The following is a 22,894-nucleotide window of genomic DNA, read 5'->3' as shown; positions in this document are numbered from 1 at the left end:
AGAAGTCATCAATGAAGAGGATTAGAGGAGACAGAAAGAATCCATGGCAAAATAATACAAGTAGTTTTGGTTTCCAACACAACTTAATAGAAGATGCTTCAGAAGCAACAAGCGCAGTCCTGGGAATAAGCTTGTTATTGCTGATCTATCCCTGCAATATGTCAGGCTATCATCTACGCATGTAGACTTGCAAGGATCACATCAACAAAAGACAGAAGAATGAGAAACGCCAAACCGGTCGTCCCGTATCTCGAACTGCTGTTGTGGCTGTTCGGTGGTGCGGTGGCTGGCGTCTCTGTTTCCAGCGATGAACTGGATCCTGCTGGAGATTCTAACATAAACTCAAGTATGTCTACGTACAAGAAGAAGAAGACTTCAGCCATACCTGGTTCTTCTGGATCTCCACTTGATGGTGACGGACTTGCAATTGGAGCTCCAAGAACTGCAGATGGTACGCGCAAGGAGGAGTGAAGCTAACAGGCAGTAGGAGATGTATGGAACGTCGAGAGTATTGAGCATGCCGACCTGCGCACAGGGTCGCCGGCGGCGCGTCAACGCGGCAGGCAGTGGGGAGCGCGAGGGCCTTGGTAGTGTCGATCTCCACGCCGAACACATCGTTGTCACAGATCAGCTGGCAGAGGCAGACCGGCTCCGTGCCCACGACGCTGGCGAGGCCACGGCAGCACCCCTTGGCAGGGCGGGTCAGGTTGCTGCCGGCTTCCGCGTACGTCAAGCACGCCGACAAGTTCATCATGGCGCCGGTGCAGTCGAGCGCGGGCGGCGGGGCTGGTGCCGACCTCTGGGATAGCGGGCCATGGAGCAGAGAGAGGAACACCGAGAACGAGACCACGACCCATCGTGTGTTCGACATGCGTCGAGCCCTCCTCCGCAATCCGTTCTCCCTGCTCAACGTTAGCTGGTGTAGTCGGTGGCGTGCGAACGATCACACAGTCATTTGAACGATTGCTCGTTCGATCTCGCACGAGCAAATCAATAGAGTCGCTGATTCAAACAGGGATTGATTCTAAAAGCTGTAATCACCTCTCTGATAAAACCGTGACAGCTACAAATTGTAAGAATACATTGTGTTTGCCAGAGAGATTGTTGCAGACTTGGAGCCGAAAGCATTAATGCCGCCAGGCAGAGCTGCTGTTCCTGGGAGGAGATCACATGAGTTACGTGGGTGCGGGTTCTGAGGCAATCGCCGAGAGACCTGCCTCTGCTGACAGTCTTTACACATCTAAGAGATGCGTGTCAAGAACCTCATGAACTCCACATCATGCTTGCAGTAATTACAAGATTCACAACCCATGAAGGCAACATGATCAAGCAGAAGTAGATGGTCAATTCTGGGTAGGATTAGACAAGTAAAGCATGAAAAATATCGAGTCACAGACGACAGCATGATCTTTGGCTTTCTAGCAGTATGGTCCTCGCATAATTGAGGTGACAGGGAATGCATTGTCTTGCAACCTGTTGAAGATCTTGCTCCATGAGTGAATAAATCATGACAACAGAATGACGCATCACCAAATGGCTACCGATGATGGAAATTGCTAAAAATCTAACTCATCAAACCATAAATAATGGAAGTTTCTCTCTATTGACTTCAGCATATATGCGCACAGCAGCCATAAACTGTGGAGCTTTTAATCACCAGAGGCCGAGGGAACCAAGAAAACCAGTTATTCCATCTTCTGAAGAAACTACACAAGAAAACTTCACTCTCCTACGGTCATGCCAAATCCAAATTTGTAATCCTTCTTTCGGTGATCAACCTGCAGCATTGCAAACGATTGATTAGGAACAATTATGGTACAGCAAATTCTTCTATCAGTTATTTCCTCTCCCACAATCCTTGTCAGAGACTAATTAAGGCAGAGAGAAAGCTTGAAGACTTTGAGAGACTATCGAGTACAGAAGTTCTAATCACCTCTGCGGAAAGAATAAAATTAACACCCATATTCAGTCGCTCCTCCAGAAAAGCAGCAAACACACCGTTGGAATCAATCTTTCCCCTCAAGCGACACTGCAAAAACATTTTATTTATACAAAAGGAAGAACAGAGGCTCAACATATCATGAGTTAGGTCTTTAAATATTAATAAATTAATAGCTAGCAGTCTACCCACAATATTATGTAGAATAAACTCTAAGCACATATTGGAAGAAATCATATCTTCATTCTACAACAAAAGAATGGTTGTTGTTCAAGTACTATTGGAGATGAAGCAACATCGTCGATATACAACTATTTTATCCAAAAAAACTATAAAAGACAGCATCACAAATTGTTGTTCTTGTAGCTCAGCGCCAACAAGTGATCAAGCAATGAGCTTTGGATGAACACAAGATATTCTATGTGCAAATGCGATAGACCAGACAATGAATTTATAATAAAATTTACTTCATTTTTTTATAGTCCAAAAATGCTTCAAAGTTTTTGTTTGTATAGTTAGTATGTTTTAGTTTGCATATAAGAAACTTAACCATTTGAGTATACTATAATGTCTAGTTTATAAAATCAATTTAATGTCACATATGCAACAAAAGAAAATTATGATAGATGTACTCTTAGCCAAAGTTACATAAAGCTATATTGCGTGCACACATGCTTATGTGCACATGCCCATGCCAGACACATGCACACTGGCATGCACACATACACAACATTTGCATTCACCAGTATTTTCCATGAAATCAAACACAATAGTCTGTATGTGCATATAATAGTCCAAAAGGGCAGCTCAGGAACCTGAGGCTAACTTGGAAACTGCCCATATAATGTCACAGAATTGTCAAAACTCTTTAAATGCCTTAGTTGATTATTAAGTCAATAATTATGAAGTTATGATATGCAAGTAAAAGTGTCATATACTCAATGGGAATCTGCCAAAGTTTCCAGTAAAAGTTAGATATAAAAATTCATAATAAGAGATCTACTAAGACAATTTCATAGACTTTGAGGTTTTTCCTACCTTTTTTGTTTTGTTCCCTTTATTTTGTGTGCTCTTTTAGTTTACTAATTGAATCTTTTCATGCAACCAAAAACCAAGAAAGCAGGAATCATGATGCATAAAATCCTATTTCACGAAATCCAATGCCCCAATAAGTAGAAGTGTTTTTCTAGGATTACAGATAGCTGCAATTAGAATTATAAAGGGCATAAATTAGAGCAAGGTAATAGCTATTGAAGCCAATGGCCACATTGATAATTGAAAGAAGCAGGTAGGAAGTTACCTGCCGAAGGATGTAATCATACCCAAAACTTGAAGTAACATCTTGTGTTAAATGATTGTACATGAAATCAGATGCAAGAGAGACCTGCAAGAAGTGGTAAGATTTATTACAGCAAATAAATAGATACAGAATGAATAAAAATTTCCTGCAAATTTCAGATTCCTAACCTTCTCAGATACTTTCTGCACATAGCTAAGTGCAACTATACCAGTGCTTGCAACTTGCCCTGTTGCAACCTGCATAAATTATTCATCACACTGTCAGCAACTAACCAAAGCTAAGCACATTGACAATTTTAAAATGAACGGCTTCCAAGCATGTAGCTCTGAAGTGGATTTTGACAAAGCCAATAGATTGAAAATTAGAAGAAAATTGAGAAAGAACACATGGTGAGCAGTACTGAGGCCACAAGGTGCCATGGCCCTCCCTGGCTTTTAGAGAACATTTACCTCCCTTGTTGCTATAGCGAAAACAGCAGGGGCACAATTTTTCCCCAAACGAAAAAGATCAGAAAAGTAAAAGTAAGAAAGGAGAAACTTACAGTATTAAGATTTTTAGAAACCTAATCCTATGCCCCTTGCTGCCAAGAAAAAAGAAACCAAAGCTATTACTATTTTCAGATATTCTGGTTATCGAAATCTCATGCCGCTTCCCTGAGGGAAAAAAGAAAAGAGAATAACCAGCCTAATGCCTTCTACATGACATTATCTCCAGGCACTAGTGCCTCACTTATCATTTTTCCAAGAAGGTATGCAGGGCAATTAAAGGTTTTAAAACTTACAATATACCTTCACAGCATACTGCACTAGCAGATTGATTTTACAAATAGAAGGAATTGCCTTAGGTCACTGTCACTGTTCAGCATTATGGCCAATCTCATACATGTCTACCAAAACAATTGTGATTTAGTCAATAGGGCATCCTAAAAGAGGAGATTCTAAAGAAGTGAGCATATGCAAACAAAGACAAGTTAATGAAGGACCCAACAGAGATCCAACAGCAGGTGAACTTTAATGCAGGCACAGAATTCTTCCAGATCCTAGCCATTGAGGACAACTATGGTTGACACCAAAAGTTCAGCACCAGAACATTCAGAAAGCCAGTATCCAAAAAGTTGGCAAAAGAATAACGTAGGACTAATTGACATAAACAGAAATATATCCTTCATATGGTAGGATACTAAGACACTTTTAACAAAAATGATGAAGCCAAACCTTTATTGCAATTATTTACCTTTTGGGAGGGTGTGTGTGTTTGTGTCTGAGAGAGAGAGAGAGAGAGAGAGAGAGAGAGAGAGAGAGAGAGAGAGAGAGATTTACCATATTATCAGTATTGTACCGAGCAGCAAAACCAATACCAGACTTCCTCTGATGACCAAGCCAAAATATTTCAGTGCCCAAGGATAAATGTGGTGAAATACTCTGCAGAATAAACAGAAAAGGGTTGGTGAGAATACTAAATAAGTGTAACTGGAAGTTACATGATAAGAAGAGTGAAAACTATTTTTTCATGGACCAATGTGGTATTAATCAAACTTATGCCTTAAGATCCTCTCAGCTTGAACAGTTGCACCTAAATGAAAAGGAATACGGATAAACATCTTATGTGAGTAGCAGGCAAATAATGAGATTTAATTTGTACAAGTTAGTGCATCTGCTCTCAACAATTCCACGGATTTAGAATTTCATAACACAAGTGTTATAATCTCCACATTTGTTTATATGTCAAGACTAGAAACTTGATTTGTCGGTGATAAGAATGGATTATATCTTTAGAATGAAAAATGTATTTACAAATTATATAAAATCATGAAAACAACAAAGATCATCTTATTTCTAGTTCCACCCAAGAACTGAAGGATGAGACAATGTGGAAGTAACAGATTTTTATGAGGTAAGAAACATCAAATATTGATGGTTTGTTTCATATATAATGCAAAGTTACATGCATATGCAACATTTTCTGATGGAGAACCTTCAGGTTCCTTAAACCTATATAAAATTCATAGCTAATGATGCAAAGGTTTTCGCTTACTGAGGTTGCTAATATTTCACAGGCCTTTCAACAGCACTTCAAATGGAAAAAAAAAAGTGCATTAACAAAGAGGGCTTACAAAGATATCAACCAGAATTCTAACTGTTACTTTATCAATCCTCGTACTTGAGAAAGGACTATCTCACACCAACAATTTAAGGTGCTAAGCAAAAACATGAAGCACTAAAATGAATATTCTTGATGTGAGATAAATAATGCCCAAGTCTTCCACACACCATTTGTCCTTACCTCGGTTGACAGGCAACTCCATTTAGTATGGAGTCACTTGCACAATATTATAATACTTTAGGTGAGAGGTCCAAGTAACAACAACTTATGGAACTCAACTCATTAAGCAATCAACCAGACCAAATCCAAAAACTACAAAAATAACCTACCTGAATATAATTGCCACCATAGAATGCATTGTTCCCTATTTGAAGCTGACTCCTGAAGTCTGTTCCCTGTACATGCAGGAAGTATTCTGCATTAGAAGTTAAATAAACGAAAGATTGACCCCAAAAAACTGTACAACAACAACAGGTAGCAGTCTCCATCTGCTTTATGTACTGTAAGAGTGCAGTTAAGTTAAAAAAAAGAAATAATTAACATAATATCAGGTCTCCAAGGAACTAAAAGTAGCCTTGGCCTACTAGCACAAGATTGTGGAACAAATTGCATTCTCAAGAGACACCTTTGTCCAGTGGGCCTAATAGTGCTCCACTGGATGATGAGCACGTGTGGCATCAGAAATTCTAATTCTTCTTATACATATGAAAGGGTATATGTAGTGCCCAAGTTTCACACACACACAGCACACTTAGCATGCCAATGGAAGCGCAAATAATATGCATATGTTACCATCACTTAAAGATATATTTTGTGATATTTATGCTTCAGAAACATGATATATGGCATGCTAATGTTATTGATTTTTAAAGTTGAAGTGCACACTTTCAAAAATGCTATGCACAAAGTCCTTCCAAATGCTATTTGAAGTATATACAAGCATTAATGCATATTTAAGTATGTTTTATAGTAAACAGTAACGATCCTACGATGCAATAAGCCCAAGTGTACTAGCAAACTTGAGTATGAGTTAAGTCATGCCAATAAGCATGCACACGGTCATTAGAAGAAATTTTTGCGAGTCTTAAGTGATTTTCAAGGCTTGAACGAGTTTGATCATGTTTAAAGTAAGTTTGAGGTTTAAGCATTATATGTGTGGAGGATAGTAAATTGATTTACTTATACATGGATGTAGTAGATAATTACATGGAGATGAAAATCTAAGAGAAATGTTACACTAAAAATATTAAGATGTATAAGTGAGATTAAATAATGCATTTAGAGCAAAACTTGTCATTTTTGTCAATCCAAAGTAGGATCAAATTAAGTTCCAACAACCCTAAAATTATGTAAAAAAAGAAAAAAAATTGAGATGAGACCTAATGGGATTGAACTCGAGACCTCTTGGCAGCCTCTTAAGCAGCCCATACAACACCTTTACTCTATTTTGACCTCATCCTTCTCACCAACCTAATAAGCCACGAAACCTTTTTCTCCTTGTTTAGCAATTCTTCCAGCTCTTCACCTTGTCTTCATTGAGGTCAAAGACCCTGGTTCTAAGGAAGAACATGGTAAGAAATCATAACCTTTTCCTAGATATAACCCAGGGTTTTCAATTTAATAGATTATAGGCTGATACTTTCAGCTGCTTTTTAAGTAACCTAGAGTTTGATTTAATCTTTGATTTTTGGATAATGTTGTGTATGAATTTGTTATGATTCCAAGGCCTCTAGTATTACTTTAATCTGAGATTGGTATATAGAGTTATAGATGCTGCAATCTGAGATGCTCAAAATCCCTTGTTTTCTGTGAAAGGATTATGTTCAAGCTGATTTAACACCCTTATGGGCACGATTAGCTTCTGTTTGTTACTATGTCTTAAAAGGGTCCCTTAGGGCTCTGTAGGTTTTGCAGTTGAGTAAATACCAACTCTATACACCAAGATATAAGCTTTAGAAATTAATATAGTCTCAATCCAGTTTCAGTAGAACTGAATAGGTGATGGTAGTTAGATTGAGAGAGTACTTTAGCCTCCTAATGATTCTGCTTTAAGCTAAAATTGTATATATTTAGTTTTATAGGTCTCCTAACTCCTACAAAATTTTACGATAATCTAAGATGGTTTGATCGACAGTAATAGTGAAACAAGATTCCTTAGCTGAATCATATAATTGTTTGATTGGTAACAACAAGGTCATTTGATTATAGGTGGAATTGTTGACGAATTGGTGATGGAATTTAGGTAAATTTACAAATTGGGTATAATTTAATTAAAAGAGGATACTACCAGAATTTTGCTACAAATCATTGGTTATATTGGGAGTTATGAGTGATTTAAAATGAAAGGTTTTTAATTTGGGCATATCATGACATTGAGTTCCAATTTGATATATTTCAGCTCCCTAGCACACCCAATCACTGGGGACCATGGCTCTTTGATGGAAACTTCATTTTTAAGCTGAATCAATTATAAGCTTAACTTACTACAAAATAGTGGACATATGCATTACGTGTATTCAAATGTATTTTTGAAAGCACGCTTTGAATGAGATGATTACGATGAGATAGCTACAAACATGATGTTAATGTATGCATTACATAAGATAAAAGATATGCATGTATATATTATGACGTGCGATATAAGAATATATGTATATGTTATCATGTGCGATATGAGAGTGCATGGACATGTTGTGATATACAATGTAGGGTGCACGCACATGTTATGATGTGCCATGTAGGAGTTCATGCATATGTTATGGTATGCGGTATAGGAGTGCATGGATATATTAGAACGTGGAATGTGGGAATGCACATATAAGTTATGACGTGCAGTCACGGACTTGCGATATGCGTCCGCAAAGGGTCAACCAGTTTAAAACCTCACTCGGGTCCCGGAGGACCTATAAAAAGAGCAAGTTGCTTAGTTCGAAAACGAGCGACGAACAAGTCCCGACGTCTTGCGAAGAGAGCAGCTTTACAAGCAATTCAGCAAACACTTTGAATACAAGAGAGGAATAAGAAAACAATGACTTTAGAAGGCAAAACGAACAGTCGCAAGTCTACAAACGACTGCTCACCGGGTGTCGGGCGCGATGGCAATTTCCCGTCAAGTTAACGTGCGAACTTGTGTAAACCGATCAACAACCAACACTACCCCAAAACCCCATCCACCCCTGTGCCACCCGAGAGGTTCCAGGGGTCTAAGATGGCTAATGTTTCGCGCGCAATTACGGTCTACAGAAAACAGGCCATGGCAAGTAAAAACGAAGCCATTTTAGGGTAGTTTTGCTTGGCATGACACACTGCAGCGCTGTGAACTATTCTTACTTACATTTTTCAAGCAAAAACACACAAAACAAGACAAAACATGCTGCCATGCATATGTACAAGCATGCAAAAGCAACGGACAGTTCGTTGAGCAAAGATGTTACAAGTGCGCGATGACCGTTCATGACAGTGTAGTGTGAGAGTACATGTATATGCTATAAAGTGTGATGTAGAAGTTTATGAATGTTTTATGATTCCCTATTACATGTACTATGAATTATCCTTATATATATGTGTTTTAATTCACTTTAAATCAGAATTTTATCTCTCTATTAAGCATATGTCATGCTATAATATATCCATCATGAATGTTTTATGTGTTTGTATATACTACAGTGTGCGATATAGGAGTGCTCGTATATGTTATCGAATGTCATATGAGATTCATAAATGTATTATGGTTTTTGATTGCATGCACTATGAATTATACTTGCACAAGTGTGTTGAGATTTACTTGAAATCAGAATTTTACCTCCTTGTTATGCATTTGTCATGTTGTGATGCATCTGTTATGAAATATCTTATGCATTCATATATACAATGTGCGGTGCGGGAGTGCGTACATATTATAAAATATACTGTATAAGTTCATGGATGCTTTTGCACATGTGTGTTCTGATTTACTCTAAATTAAAATTTTACCTCGTTACTATGCAGTTGTCCTGTTACGAGATTAGATGTTGCTAAAGAGGCCATAATAAGATGAGTTTATCATGAAATGTTTTATGCACTCGAATATACGTGCAGTATGGAAGTGCACATATATGTGATGATATGTGATGTGGACGAACATGTATGTATTATGATTTCATATTGTATGTACTATGACCTACTCTTGCATAGATGTATTACGACTTAATTTGAATCAATGTTTTACCTCTTTATTACGCATCTTTCATGCTACGAGGTTATACGCTGCTAAAGAGGCTATAAGAAGGTGAGTTTACCATAAAATGTTTCATGCATTTAATTTTGAAATGTTATATATATGACACAATACATGCTCACCTAAATAAGGTTATCAAAGTTTATACTTATTGAGTTATCACTCATCGTAGACCCTATTTTATAGGTAAGGGAACTAGTACCCCACCTAGGTGATGGACAGGGAGGTGAGCAGGTGCGGGCCCATGCCAACGCAAATATGGATGATGGCGTGATCATTTTTGTGCATATAAATTTTAGACATGGTATGCATATGTGATGCTTGAGTTTTATATGTTTATAACATATGTACAGCTGTCAAACACCAATGTATACAGGGAGAACCATGTTGTCCTGTTTGGCAAGTGAAATGTTTCAAACTTGCCCACTTTTCCGCTATGATGTTGATAGCTTAAGTAAATGGAAAGGTGACATCCTATGTATGGTATGAGTGGATTTAGGATTAAGGTATTACAGTCTAAGAATCTATTGCTGTAAATATTATTGGCCAATCAACAAATGAAAACGTTTTGAACATTATATTAGTGCAATAGGGAGAATGTGCAACAAGGAGAAATTTTATATTAAATGGAATAACTGAACTGCTAGAAGAACAGAACCAATGAGTCTTTTTTTTGTTTGAAAGACTAACCTTATAATCAAAGTTAAACATTCCTTGGGAGAAATGTGGTTCATTCGTGAGCTGAAAAACATATCAGATATATAGTGAACAATCAATAAGGATGACAATAGAAGAAAAAAATTGGTTCTTCTCTGAATAATAGAGAACAATCAAGCACCTGAGCATTTATCTTCATAGTGAGGTTATCAGTCAGATCACATTTTACTCGTGCATTTAGTCTTCCATCAGTCAGTACCCTTCCAACAAGCATCAACTATATAATTGCAATGTAGATGTTCATTAAGAAACACAACTGGATGAAAAAAAACACTATGAAAGAAAATGAATAATTACAGAATGCAAACCTTTGGATCAAGAAAGTTGGCACCAAATTCATAATGTGCAGTAGGAACCTTCAACGTGTCAGAAGACTGTGATGGAACCTCCATGGATCCCATGAAAACACTGTAGGAGAGTCCTCAATTTAAGAATCACGAAGATAACATCAACAAGATAATCAAATATTAATTAAACTACCTGTGGCTCAGTGAAAATCTCTGATTTAGCCCTTTTGTGAAGTCAAACCTCAATCCCTCAAAAAGCTCGGGCTTCAAGGACACTATATGATGCATAGAAAGGATATTTAGAACTTGAATTAGCAAAAAGAATCCCCACCTAGAATCATTTTAGTTTTCACATTTCCTTTATTTGTATTAGAATCAGTCTCTTCTATTGGAAGTAGAAGAAATATAAGTATATGGTTCTTTATACTATGAGTACTAAATTGTAGTCATAGGTAGAACCAAGTGTAATGACCTAGCTTTATGAATTTTCTGTTGACCCCCTCTCATGCTCCTTTAACGTGCTTCTTCATATTATGGCTTCAACCTTAATATGAACTCAACCAATCTTGACATTGTATGTGTTAGTAAGAGACTATGTTTTCACCAGTTTAAATGACAAACAAATTATTCTTTTTTTCTGAGAAAAAGTTAGTTTTATTTTTCAGCAAGAATTCTTTCTCTAAAAATGTAATAGTTTCAACAGCCAACAATTTTAATAGGTTAGGGATGGAAGATAATTATCGTGTATTCATTCATAGTGGCCTATACGGTGTCCTTCTGTCATTCGTAAGTTTATAACATAATCACATTTATCAACTTCTTATTGGTCATATGATCTCATTTCACAATAATCATAATTCTTTTTCAACAAACAACCTCAAGGTTAATATTTTCAAGGTATGTTAAGATTCGACAGCAAAGATGCGCCTTTGACATTTCCCATTCGATATTTGGGATCAGGATCAACGTCCTGCAGGTGCATGTTAGACACAGAGTTAATGTTTTCAAAACAACCATGTGTGCCGCCGCAAGAATTGATAAGGACTAACCCATCCATCTACAAGAGGGCAAAAGGAAGCTCCAAGATCTACTCTTCGGCTTAAGATCCCGAAATCACTCCGTGCACTAATATGCCGAAACTCAGACATCCATAAACATCGCAGCAGTGACAACCAAAACACCTATGCTTTATCCGTTAGCATTACACTTTCAATTAAACAGGTAACTGAGAATTTTTCAGCTACCAACAACAATGGCAACAAGAAAGCCAAATCAGAAGCTGAAGCGACAAAGATTGGTCAGGAGACTCACTCAATGCCTCTCGTTGGATCTCCTCGAAGGGAATGGGGCAGGGGAGATTCAGCCAGTCGACTTTCTCCGGCTCGGCCTTCTCATCCTGCTTCGGTGGTAGCGCCGCCGCGAGGCCGACTGAGGAAGGAGGCGTAGAAGGCGAAGGCAGAGGCGGTGGCGGCGCGGCGGCGTGGCTTACAGAGGATCCCATCGGGGAGAAAGCAAAGGAGCCGACCCCGTTCTGCTACCCCTCTGCTTGTGTGCGCGGGTTAGAGAAAGGGAAGGGTTTCGGGCTGGGGCTGCGGCTGCGGCTTACAGAGAGGTTTTGGGAGGGTTTTCTTTCGGCTCCGTGCGAGTCACTCCCTCGGTCGCACATGGATGGCGCCTCGTGCCCCGACGCCGACCCGAACCCGAAGCTCCGCCCCATATCACCCAGTCGCCCCTCTCAATCGTTCCTCAGCCGTCGGAATGATGAGATCGGATGTTCTAGCTCTCCTAGGATAAGAATACCCGTTACCAATTCTACAGAATAAATATAAAATAATAATGAGATTAAATTTAACGTAAAGGGTCTATAGCTCAGTGGTAGAGCATTCGACTGCAGACCGAATGGTCACCGGTTCAAACCCGGTTTGGCCCTCTGAGTAAGTTAATTTTTGGCTACTTTGATAATTATTAAATTAAGGATATTATTTGAAACCCAATCAATCGTTATTTTGTTAGATAAAAATATTATCATAAACTCTATATATAGATGAATACATTTCCTCTTCATTCTTCAAGTATTCATTTTGGCTAATATGAAAATGAAGGATCTTATCATATACCTCAGATTTTTTTGGCTAATTTGATCATGAATTAGGCTTTATTATTCCATCCCGTTTTGAGTAGAGTATAATTATGTGTTTAGAAAGATTTATTATTCGAACCATCATATGTCAAACATTTTGTTAGACAAAATATTAACATAAATTAAATTGTTTGTCTCTAAATTTACTGTTCAATGGGAATTTAATATTTGGTATGGTAATTGGGCTCTTGACATCCTCATGCAAAGAGACTATTTTTTAACAGAGAGTGAGATAAAGATAGAGCAGATAATTATTTGACCATTAATCTGGAAAAGTTGCCAAATGAATATTATCTCTACAGCTTCTGATAGAAAACCTAAACCTTTCAATCTTTGATGTTAGTCTCTCTCTTATATGAGAGGATTTTTTTTTTTTTTTTGAATAAGTGATGAATAGGAGAAATTTTTTTTTTTTCAAAAAAAAAATAAAATGATGAAGACATGATTCAAATCCAAAATATATATTCAAACCCTCAACCTTAGTAAATAGATGTAGTATGTCACCATTAAATTAATATTTTAAATATATATGTATATATATATATATAAGAGGATGTTTATAATAATTATAGTAAATAATTAATTTCCTTTTATGGTAGAAAACTTGAGTAGAGATCCAACACACATGCTCTATCTTTATCTATCTTAGATAATACTTAATCTAACATGCATAATTTTATACTAATTATGTATTCCGAGAAGAAAATCAAAGTGGTTGACTCGATTTTGATGGATCTCGTTGTTTTGTTGGTAAATGACACTTTTAAAATAATAATAAACATTGAAAGATTGTGATGGCTCAAAGGAAAAATTTTACAAACACTAGTTTTCGTATTTAACCTCTTAAATTTGAGTTTAATATATATGCTTTGAATATGCTACAAGTGATGGTCTAAGTTTGACTGAGAGGTAGATATGTAACGGTATATATGCTATATTAAAATATAATAAGGGTAAAAATATTATTTTTAAAATATAAAAAATATATTGTTATCATTTTTAGATAAATTCTCCAAAATAAAATCTATTGTTTTGACCGATTAGTGCATCTTTTTTCATTTACTTGTGTAGAGCATCTTTTTTAATTTAAAAAAATAAAAATTATCCATTGTCGGCTCTCACCTTCGCCCAACGTCTCTATCCTGTCGCCCTAGCCTCTCTTCTCTCTTTCATGATCACCCTTGTCCCTCCTCCTCTTTTCCTATATCCTCGTTATCGTCCTCGTTCGTGGCCCCCTCGATCTGGTATAAAGTATCATGTTATATCTAGAAGTCAACGAGGTGAGTAATCTTGATACCAACTTTATATTTGATCTTTGCTCTATATGACAGATTGGAGAAGGTGCAAATGAGGCAAGAGATGGCGAGGCGAATATGATGTAGGGTTATGTTATGGAGGTCGAAGGAGATGGGCATAAAATCGATGTTGAAGATGTTGTAGTCCCAATTAACGACAATGACAATGATGAGGGTGAGGGTGTGGAAACATGGACAAATGAGAACGCAAGGACATAGGTAAATATAATAATGATGTAGTTGCCACCACTCTATCACCTCTCCCTTCTTTATCCATGACTATTAACTTGATGGGGAGGTTGCGCAAATAGGTAGGAGAGATATGTTGAATATCGGATTATGATAATGAAATCAATTGGTGAATTAATAATCTAATATATATATTGAGATAAGTGATGCAGGTCTAACTACAATCATGAGAAAGATAAAACGATTAAAGAAGAATCGAAGTTGGGCCGAAGTCAATGATCGAGCATCGGGCCGAATGAATTAGGGGATAGACTGAAGGATCGGTCGATGCAGTGAAAGCTCGCCGAAAGTTCACCGGAAGTTTATCGAGAGTTCGCTGAAAGCTTGTTGGAAGATCGTTGGGAGTTCACCGAGAGTTCGGATGAACGATTGACGCGTTAGACAACTAGAATTACTTACATTGTAATTGTCTAGTCTTAATTGTCATAGTTAGAGTTTCAATTCAAGTTAATTTTGGGAAAATCCTACTAACTTAATTAGGGATCAATTGAGTCTTTAACAGGACTAAATTAGGCCGGTTGGATGGCCCATTCAGCCACTTAGAGCCACGTCAGGCGATGGCACCGCCCAGACTGGGCGGTGGAACCACTTGAGGCATAGCCTCCCAGGTGATCTGGGTAGTGGTACCATCGACAGTTAATGCTATTAGGCGGTGGTACCACTAAAGCTCGATCTCCGAGGCTTTGTCAGGCGATCGTACCATTCAAACTGGACAGTGGTACCACATAGTGTCAATTTGCAGGCGGTGGTACTATCCAATAATGGCAGTGGTACCACTAATACCCTAGAAACCCAGGATGAGATACTTTTTGGCTCTATTTCTGAAGTCATTGGGGCCTATAAATACCCACCGCATGAAAGAGAACAAAAGTGTGAACAAAAATATTAAGATTTTGAGTTGTAAAATTACTAGGTGTCATCCTTCTCTCTTTCTAGTTTTGAAATTATTTAAGAAGAGATATGAGGCTTGTAAGGATTGTCTCCTAAACCCGTAAAAGGAGAAAGAATTGTAAGAGAATGATTAGTCTTCGCTCATTAAAAGAAGATCGTTAGTGGATGTCAGTGACCTCAACGGAGGAGGAATCGGGAGTGGATGTAGGTCACGACGATCGAACCACTATAAATTTGGTGTGCACTCTCTTTTGCACTTTGTTATTGTTGTTCTCTGTTTTTAATTGCTTATTACATTTACTTCAAGTAAAACACACTTTCGATATCAATTCTGATATGGGTTTCATCGAATCAAACCTTTTAAAATCATTGAAGTTTCTGAATCGATGAAATTTTTATCATAAGCACTAATTCACGCCCCCCCCCCTCTTAGTGCTGACTCGATCCTAACAATTGGTATCAAAGCGAGGTTTATCTCTTTTTGGTTTAATACCCAAGAGAGATGGCTTCTGCTGCTAACTTTTGTTGGCAACCAAGAGAATCTTTCTATCACTCATCCTCCTATGTTCAATAGAATGAACTATACGTATTGGAAAACCAAAATGAAAATCTTCTTACTTTCTATGGATTTCGATTTATGGAACATTGTTGAAAGTGGTTTTAAGAAGTCTTCCAAACCAATGAACAAATGGAATAATTTGGAAAAGAAAACTTTCTCTTTGAATGCTAAAACGATAAATACTTTATTTTGTGCTCTTGATAGGAACATATTTAATCGGGTTCAATATGCGAAACTGCATATGAGATTTAACACACACTTAAAGTCACACATGAAGGCACAAGTAGGATTAAAAAGTTAAAAATTAATCTTTTGGTTCATAGCCATGAGTTGTTTCGTATGAAACCAAGCGAGACTATTGGAGATATATACACCCGTTTTATGATTGTCATCTATGGTCTAAAAGTACTTGGTAAAAGTTTTTCTAATTTTGAACTTGTTAACAAGATATTAAGATCTCTTCCAAAAAGTTCAGATCCTAAAATAATGACAAGATAAGAAGCAAAAGATCTTAATAACTTTCCACTTGAAGAACTTAACGGGTCTTTGATGACCTATGAAATGACATGTATAACACATGATGAACTTGAGAACAACCTTCCAAAGAACAGTAAGGACATAATACTTAGAACCAAAGAAGGCCACTTGGGTGAAAACTCAAGTGATGATGATAATAATAATGATGACTTAGCACTTCTTACAAGAAGGTTTAAAAAATTCTTAAAAAGGAACAAAACAAAATAAGACATTAAGAACAAAAGTGAACTGAAAAATGACCAAGTAATTTGCTATGAATGCAAGAAGCCGATGCACTTCAAAAATGAATGTCCCCAAGTGAAGAAGAAATAATCAAATAAAAAGAAGGCGCTTAAAACAACTTGGGATGATTCAAGTGCATCCGAAGATGAGGAGTCAACCAATAAAGAATAAGTTGCTAACTACGCGCGCTCAATGACAAGGTAAGTGACTCAATCAAATCTCATTTAGTTTATGATGATTTATTTATCGCTTTCAATGATCTATACAATGAATGTAAGTTAGTTGGTAAAAAATATAAGTTGTTAAAAAAAGGAGCATGCTTCTCTTGTTAGTGAATTTGATAAATTAAAAAAATAGCATGATGATAGTATGCTGGCTTCTTGCACTAAGTGTGATGAGATATATTCACTTAAGAAAGAAAATGTTTTATTATAAAAAACGTTAAAAATTTTTAAAATAAGAAATAAATCTCGATCCTTACTAATAAGGGTTATGTTCATAGAAAGGAAAGAATTGGCTTTGTGAGTAACACTCAACAAAAGCCAACTATCTTTATTAAAAGACCTATATTACATGTCTCACCTAGAGAAAAATATAATTTTTATGAAAAATATGATCATTTTTCCTACAAATATCCATTTAAAAGATATAGTCCACATAAATTAGTTTGGGTTCCTAAAGGAACTATAAATCACTCAATGATAAGTAGATATATTTATGAGGAACCCAAGGTTAAATGAGTACCTAAAAGAAAACCCCATTTTCTTATAGATATATCTACAATCACAAGTTAGGAGCAAGTGATGATACCTTAATAGTGGATGCTCAAGGCACATGATTGGAGATCCAACACACTTCTCTAAATTCACTAGCCAAGACGAAGGATTTGTCACCTTTGGAGATAACAATAAAAAAAAAATATTAGGAAAGGAAATATAGGTAATAAATCAAACCTTTTAATTAAAGATGTGTTATTAGTAGATGGTTCAAAACATAATATACTAAGCATTAGTTAATTATATGATAAAGGATATATTATCAAATTTGAATCTAATGCTTGTATTATTGAAATACCATACAAAAATAGATATATTATTATCTTAAAAAATAATAATATGTATCCTATTGATATTGATGATTTTTATGATGAAACGTGTTTTTCGGCTTTAGACAATGATGCATGGCTTTGGCATAGGAGATTAAGTTATGCTAGCATAAAACTAATCTCTCAAATTTCAACTAGAAAACTTGTAAGAGGAATGCCTAGCATCAAGTTTGTCAAAGACAAAGTTTGTGATGCATGTCAATTAGAAAAACAAATAAAAAATAGTTTCAAATTAAAGAATCAAATAAGCATATCTAAATCACTACAATTGATCCATATAGATTTATTTGGACCATATTTATACAACAAGCTAGGAGATAATAAATATATCTTTGTAATTGTTGATGATTTTAGTAGATACACTTGGATATACTTCTTCGCTCATAAAAATGATTATTTTAAATATTTCTTAAAATTTTGTAAACTTGTTCAAAATGAAAAGGGTTTTATGATTTCATCTATTCATAGTGATTAGGGTGGTAAATTTCAAAACTATGATTTTTAAAAATTTTATGAGTTAAATGGGTACAACCATAATTTTTCTACTCCAAGAAATCCATAACAAAATAGAGTAGTTAAAAGAAAAAATATAAGCTTACAAGAAATAGCAAGAACCATGTTAAACGATCATAGCCTACCCAAATATTTTTAGGCCGAAGCTATTAACACGACATACTATGTCATAAACAGGGTTCTTGTAAGACCGTTACTTTCCAAAACTCTCTATGAATTGTGGAACAATAAAAGACCCAATATTTCATATTTTAAAGTTTTCGGTTATAAATATTTTTTTAAATAAAAAGATGTCTTCGAAAAATTTAATGCTAAATTCGATGAAGGCATTTTTCTTAGTTATTTCTCTATTTCTAAAGCCTTTCATGTTTTTAATAAAAAAACTTTGGTTATAGAGGAATCCATTCATGTTATTTTTAATAAGCTTTTTGAATTTAAGAAAAATAATTTTGATGATGATTTTGTGTTTGATGCTTTAAATTTGAATGAACACTCTCCTCTCCCAAGTAATTTGGATGCATCTTCTTCCAAAGAATCCTTATATAAGGATTGAAAATATGTAGATATTAATCCTAAGGAGCTAATCATTGGAGATATATCAAAAGGTGTTCAAACTCACTCTTCTTTTAAATTTTTTTGTGCAAATACAACCTTTTTATCTCAAATTGAACTTAAATGTATTAACGAAGCCCTAAAATATTATTCATGGGTCTTTGCAATACATGAAGAATTAAATCAATTTGAGAGAAATAAGGCATGAAAGCTTGTTCCTAGACTTAGTAACCATTTGGTAATTAGTGCTAAATAAGTCTTTAGAAATAAGCAAGATAAACTTAGTATCATAGTTAGAAACAATGCTAGACTAGTGGCCAAAGATTTCAACTAAGAAGAATGTATTAATTATGAAGAAATCTTCGCACTTGAAGCCATAAGGATTCTCCTTATCTATGCTAGTTGTAATGATTTTAAGTTATTTCAAATGGGTGTTAAAAGTACTTTTCTTAATGACTTTATTTTTAAAAAAAATTATGTTAAACAATCACCTAGATTTGAGAATTTTTTTTTTTTCTGAATCATGTGTTTAAGTTGTTTAAGGTTCTCAATGGATTAAAACAAGCTCCTAGGGCTTGGTATGAGAGACTTAGTTCTTTCCTTATTCAAAATAATTTTATAAAAGGCAAGGTCGATACTATATTATTTATTAAATATTTTAAAAATAAATTTCTTATTGTCCAAATATATGTTGATAATATCATTTTCGGTTCTTCAAATGAATCTTTATGTGAATCATTTGCCAAAAGTATGAATCAAGAGTTTGAAATTAGCTTAATTGATGAATTAAATATTTTCTTAGGATTACAAATTAAATAATTAAGTGAGAATTTTTATTAATAAGACTAAGTATGCTTTAGATATATTGAAATGATTTAATATAAATAGTGCTAAAGCTATTAATACTAGTCATAGGTACCCTACAAGCCAATCATGTGAGTAATGACACGTGTGACTAGACACTAGTCTTTTTGTTTGTTATATTTTGAATTTATCACTTTATATTGCTTATTGTATATATATATATATATATATATATATATATATATACATATATATATATATACATACATATATATACATACATATATATACATATATATATATAGTGATGTTCTTGAATTTGTACAATGTGAATCGGATCACGATGAGATCACGATAATGAGATCGATTCATATTTAAACACAAACCCTGTCATAGGTTACTCGAGAGGAACATTGAGATAACATTACAAACTAGTGTGTTGTATACCCGTCCATATGATGGATGTAGCTGGTCTCATAGTTGCTCATATGAGGATACTAGGGATATAGTACAGGTGCTCATTGAAGAATAAGTTCACTGATTGATTCGCTTTACGGAATGGTGGATGGTTGATGATGCCTTATTGTCAGACAATAATTTCGTAGTCACAATGGTGTATCTGGTCCTTAGACTTGAGACATCAAGGATGTCCCGTATGAGTACTCCACTATTTGATAGCAAACTTATAGGTCTGGAGGTTTCAAATCTAGTACAGTCGGTCATCGGGAGTGGTAGCCAACCTTACTAGGATTATTGAGTGTCGATAGAGGATCATCCACTCTCGGTGTCATGAGAGGAATATTCCATATGTTCTTGATTAGACAAATCCCTGGCTAGGGTCATTTGGATTGAGAGAGAAAGAGTTCTTCGGGAGAATTCGATTAGAGCGAGACTGGAGTAGAAACCGTATATGTCTGATAGCACCATGCCTGATATATAATCTTTGGGATATTAGATGGATGAGAGACTATATGTATATGGTAACTGAGGACAGATAGGTCCAATGGATTGGATTCCCTTGTATTGTTTGGGGACTACGACATAGTGACCTAGTATATTCATAGTCGAAGAGTCGAGTGAATTGTTATGGAGATAATCATTCACTAAGCCATAAGGAGTTCTGACAAGTATGACTCACAGCCAGCTCAATATTAGGCCTAGAGGGTCACACTCATATGGTAGGCATTGCGATGAGTAAAGTTTTGGATATGAGATATCCATCGGAGCTCATATCTTATTGGATATCCAATAAGCCCCTAAATTATTGGATCCTATGGATGAGATCTAATAAGAGCCAATGAGAGATTATTGGATAGAGATCCACTAATCTAAGATACTTGGATAGTTGGATGGAGATCCAATACCTAATAGAGCAGGATCCATCAGGGTTAAGTTGATAGGAGACCTCTATAAATAGGAGGGAACTAGTGGTTCATTGGCCAGAGTCTTTTTGGTTTGCCTCTCCTAGGTAATACAATCTATCTTATATACAATTTTAAGTTTTACGGATTTTTATGCAACAATCTTCACATGACGACGAACATATATTTTATAATTTAAGGATTTTATTTTTTCTGTTCTTCCGTTGCGCATGTGATGTCGCCCTCAAGATTTTTCAACAATTAATACACTAATGAGCACTTCTACAAAATTAGATATGGACATTAATGGAGAAAGTTTTGATCAAAAGACTTATAGGGGTATGATAGGTAGTTTATTATACCTCATAGTAACTAGACTTGATATTATGTTTAGTGTTGGATTATGTGCTAGATTTCAATCTAATCCCAAGTAATCTCACTTAAAAGTTGTTAAAAAGGATTTTTAGATAACTAAAAGGAACTTATAATCTAGTATTATTATATCCAAAATCTAAAAACTTTGAGTTACTTGCTTATGTTGATGCTGATTTTGCTAGTTGTCAAATAGATAGAAAAAGCACATCCGGAACATGTCAACTCTTAGGTCATGCATTTATCTCTTGGTCTTTTAAGAAACAAAACTTGATTGCATTATCTATAACTGAAGTTGAGTATATAGTAGCAGGTGCATGTTGTGCACAAGTTATATGGATAAAAAATACATTAGAAGATTATATAATTCATTTGAAAAACATATATATAAAATGTGATAACACTAGTATAATATGTTTAACAAAAAATCTCATTTAACACTCTAGAACTAAACATATTGACATTAGACATCATTTTATTAGAGATCATATTAATAATCATGATATATCTTTAGAATTTAGTGATACTAAATATCAATTAGCTGATATTTTTACAAAACAATTGAACGAGGAATAATTTGATTTTATTAGAAGAGAATTAAGTCTGCTAAATCTTTTTGATGCATGCGTTCCTCTTTTATATTTTTTAGATTTCTCGACTTTTAAAAATTGAGTTTTCTTTTTCAAGATCATTTACTATCATTCCTTCTCTTTGCAATTCATAAAAGAAGAGATCTAATTCATGGATCATTGGTATATTTGATCTTTTCCATGTGAATCATTTCTCTTTCTATTTATGAAAGTAGAACTTTGTTTCATGAAATGACTTGATATGATTTTTATGTAAACGAGTGTTTGCACCACATAATGATTGTGATCTTGCTTGTCTCAAAAGAAAATGAGGCAAGAGTATTTGCTTGCTGCATCTCAAAAGAAAAATAAAAAATGCTAGACAAAGACAATCAATAGCAAAATAATGCACTGACAATGGCACCACTAGACTAGCGGTAGCACCGCTAGTATGACTGTTTATAGGCGGTAGCATCACCTAGTTGGCAGTACCACCGCCCGTAACCCTGCCCTATAAAAACCTAAGTTAGGGCCGGTGGTAGAATCGCCCCCAACCCACTCTACACCTCTCTAAACTGCTCCAAACCCCTCATTCCCCTTACTCTCCCTCTAGAAACTCAAGAAAACCACTATTCTTTACAAAGCTAAGGATCAATCTCAAAACCCCTTTTTGGTGATCAGGTTAAACTACAAAGGTAATTCTTAAACCTAATTATTTCTCTCATTTATTACTTATTCTTGCCTCTTATTTTTTGTAATATATGTAGTCCTAATGACATCTAGAAGATCCTCAAGGGATAAAGGAAAGATAATATTAGATGAAACCTTTGACTCCATACTCATTGATTCCCCTCAACATGCCCTTAAATTCTTAACCTTTGAGTCTAGAAGTATACATAAGGGAAAATATATAGATATAATGGACTTAAGTGATTTGAAACCAATTCAATAGTTTGCTAACTTAGATGTTCTTCCAATTCTTCAAATAAATAAATACATTTATCCTAGACTTGTTCGGATAACGTGATTTGCAACCTAATAGGAATTCGTGAGAAAAAAAAAGGTTGTTACTTTAGAGGACAATATAACATATAATCGGTTGAGATTACATATTCTGAGGCTATGAACATTTTTGGTAACCCAAATTTGTTTATCATTTCAAA

General features: G+C 35.4%; 2 protein-coding genes and 1 non-coding gene across 4 annotated transcripts; 1 reads left to right on the top strand and 2 right to left on the bottom strand.

Moving 5' to 3' along the window:
* Positions 1-9: 9 nt before the first annotated feature.
* Positions 10-1,208, bottom strand: LOC135650736 (non-specific lipid transfer protein GPI-anchored 11-like). 2 transcript variants are annotated; one of them, XM_065170300.1, is made up of 3 exons: positions 526-1,208; positions 386-442; positions 11-319 (listed from the first exon to the last, which is right to left on the bottom strand). In XM_065170300.1, exons 1-3 carry the CDS (start codon positions 869-871, stop codon positions 174-176), a joined length of 549 nt encoding a protein of 182 aa, XP_065026372.1. In that variant the 5' UTR covers positions 872-1,208; the 3' UTR covers positions 11-173. The 2 variants fall into 2 exon arrangements, with proteins under 2 accessions (XP_065026371.1, XP_065026372.1); XM_065170299.1 differs by having other exon boundaries at positions 10-442.
* A 128-nt stretch (positions 1,209-1,336) lies between these two features.
* LOC135650735 (mitochondrial import receptor subunit TOM40-1-like) lies at positions 1,337-12,220 on the bottom strand. The gene is made up of 11 exons (XM_065170298.1): positions 11,874-12,220; positions 10,756-10,837; positions 10,584-10,683; positions 10,397-10,492; positions 10,249-10,299; positions 5,672-5,737; positions 4,559-4,660; positions 3,407-3,475; positions 3,240-3,323; positions 1,934-2,029; positions 1,337-1,778 (listed from the first exon to the last, which is right to left on the bottom strand). The coding sequence occupies exons 1-11, from the start codon at positions 12,061-12,063 to the stop codon at positions 1,722-1,724; spliced, it is 993 nt and encodes a 330-aa protein (XP_065026370.1). The 5' UTR covers positions 12,064-12,220; the 3' UTR covers positions 1,337-1,721.
* Positions 12,221-12,420: 200 nt separating this feature from the next.
* On the top strand, positions 12,421-12,492 carry TRNAC-GCA (transfer RNA cysteine (anticodon GCA)). The gene has a single exon. It is a non-coding gene; the product is annotated as a tRNA-Cys (tRNA).
* Positions 12,493-22,894: the final 10,402 nt, after the last annotated feature.

The sequence above is a fragment of the Musa acuminata genome, chromosome BXJ3-10, assembly GCF_036884655.1.
Source record: "Musa acuminata AAA Group cultivar baxijiao chromosome BXJ3-10, Cavendish_Baxijiao_AAA, whole genome shotgun sequence".
In the NCBI taxonomy this organism is placed as follows: Eukaryota; Viridiplantae; Streptophyta; class Magnoliopsida; order Zingiberales; family Musaceae; genus Musa; species Musa acuminata.
The sequence above is the reverse complement of the archived record's forward strand: the minus strand, read 5'-3'. Positions and strand labels throughout refer to the sequence as shown.

Bases quoted from the DNA above. Each gene is read 5' to 3' on its own strand.
- LOC135650736 (XM_065170299.1), bottom strand. From the start codon at position 871: ATGTCGAACACACGATGGGTCGTGGTCTCGTTCTCGGTGTTCCTCTCT. The intron at 443-525 runs GTCGGCATGCTC...TACCATCTGCAG, and splicing joins GCCGGCGACCCTGTGCGCAG to TTCTTGGAGCTCCAATTGCA.
- LOC135650735 (XM_065170298.1), bottom strand. From the start codon at position 12,063: ATGGGATCCTCTGTAAGCCACGCCGCCGCGCCGCCACCGCCTCTGCCT. The intron at 10,838-11,873 runs GTGAGTCTCCTG...TGCATCATATAG, and splicing joins GATCCAACGAGAGGCATTGA to TGTCCTTGAAGCCCGAGCTT. The intron at 3,476-4,558 runs GTAAATCTCTCT...TAATTTATGCAG, and splicing joins GGTACAATACTGATAATATG to GTTGCAACAGGGCAAGTTGC.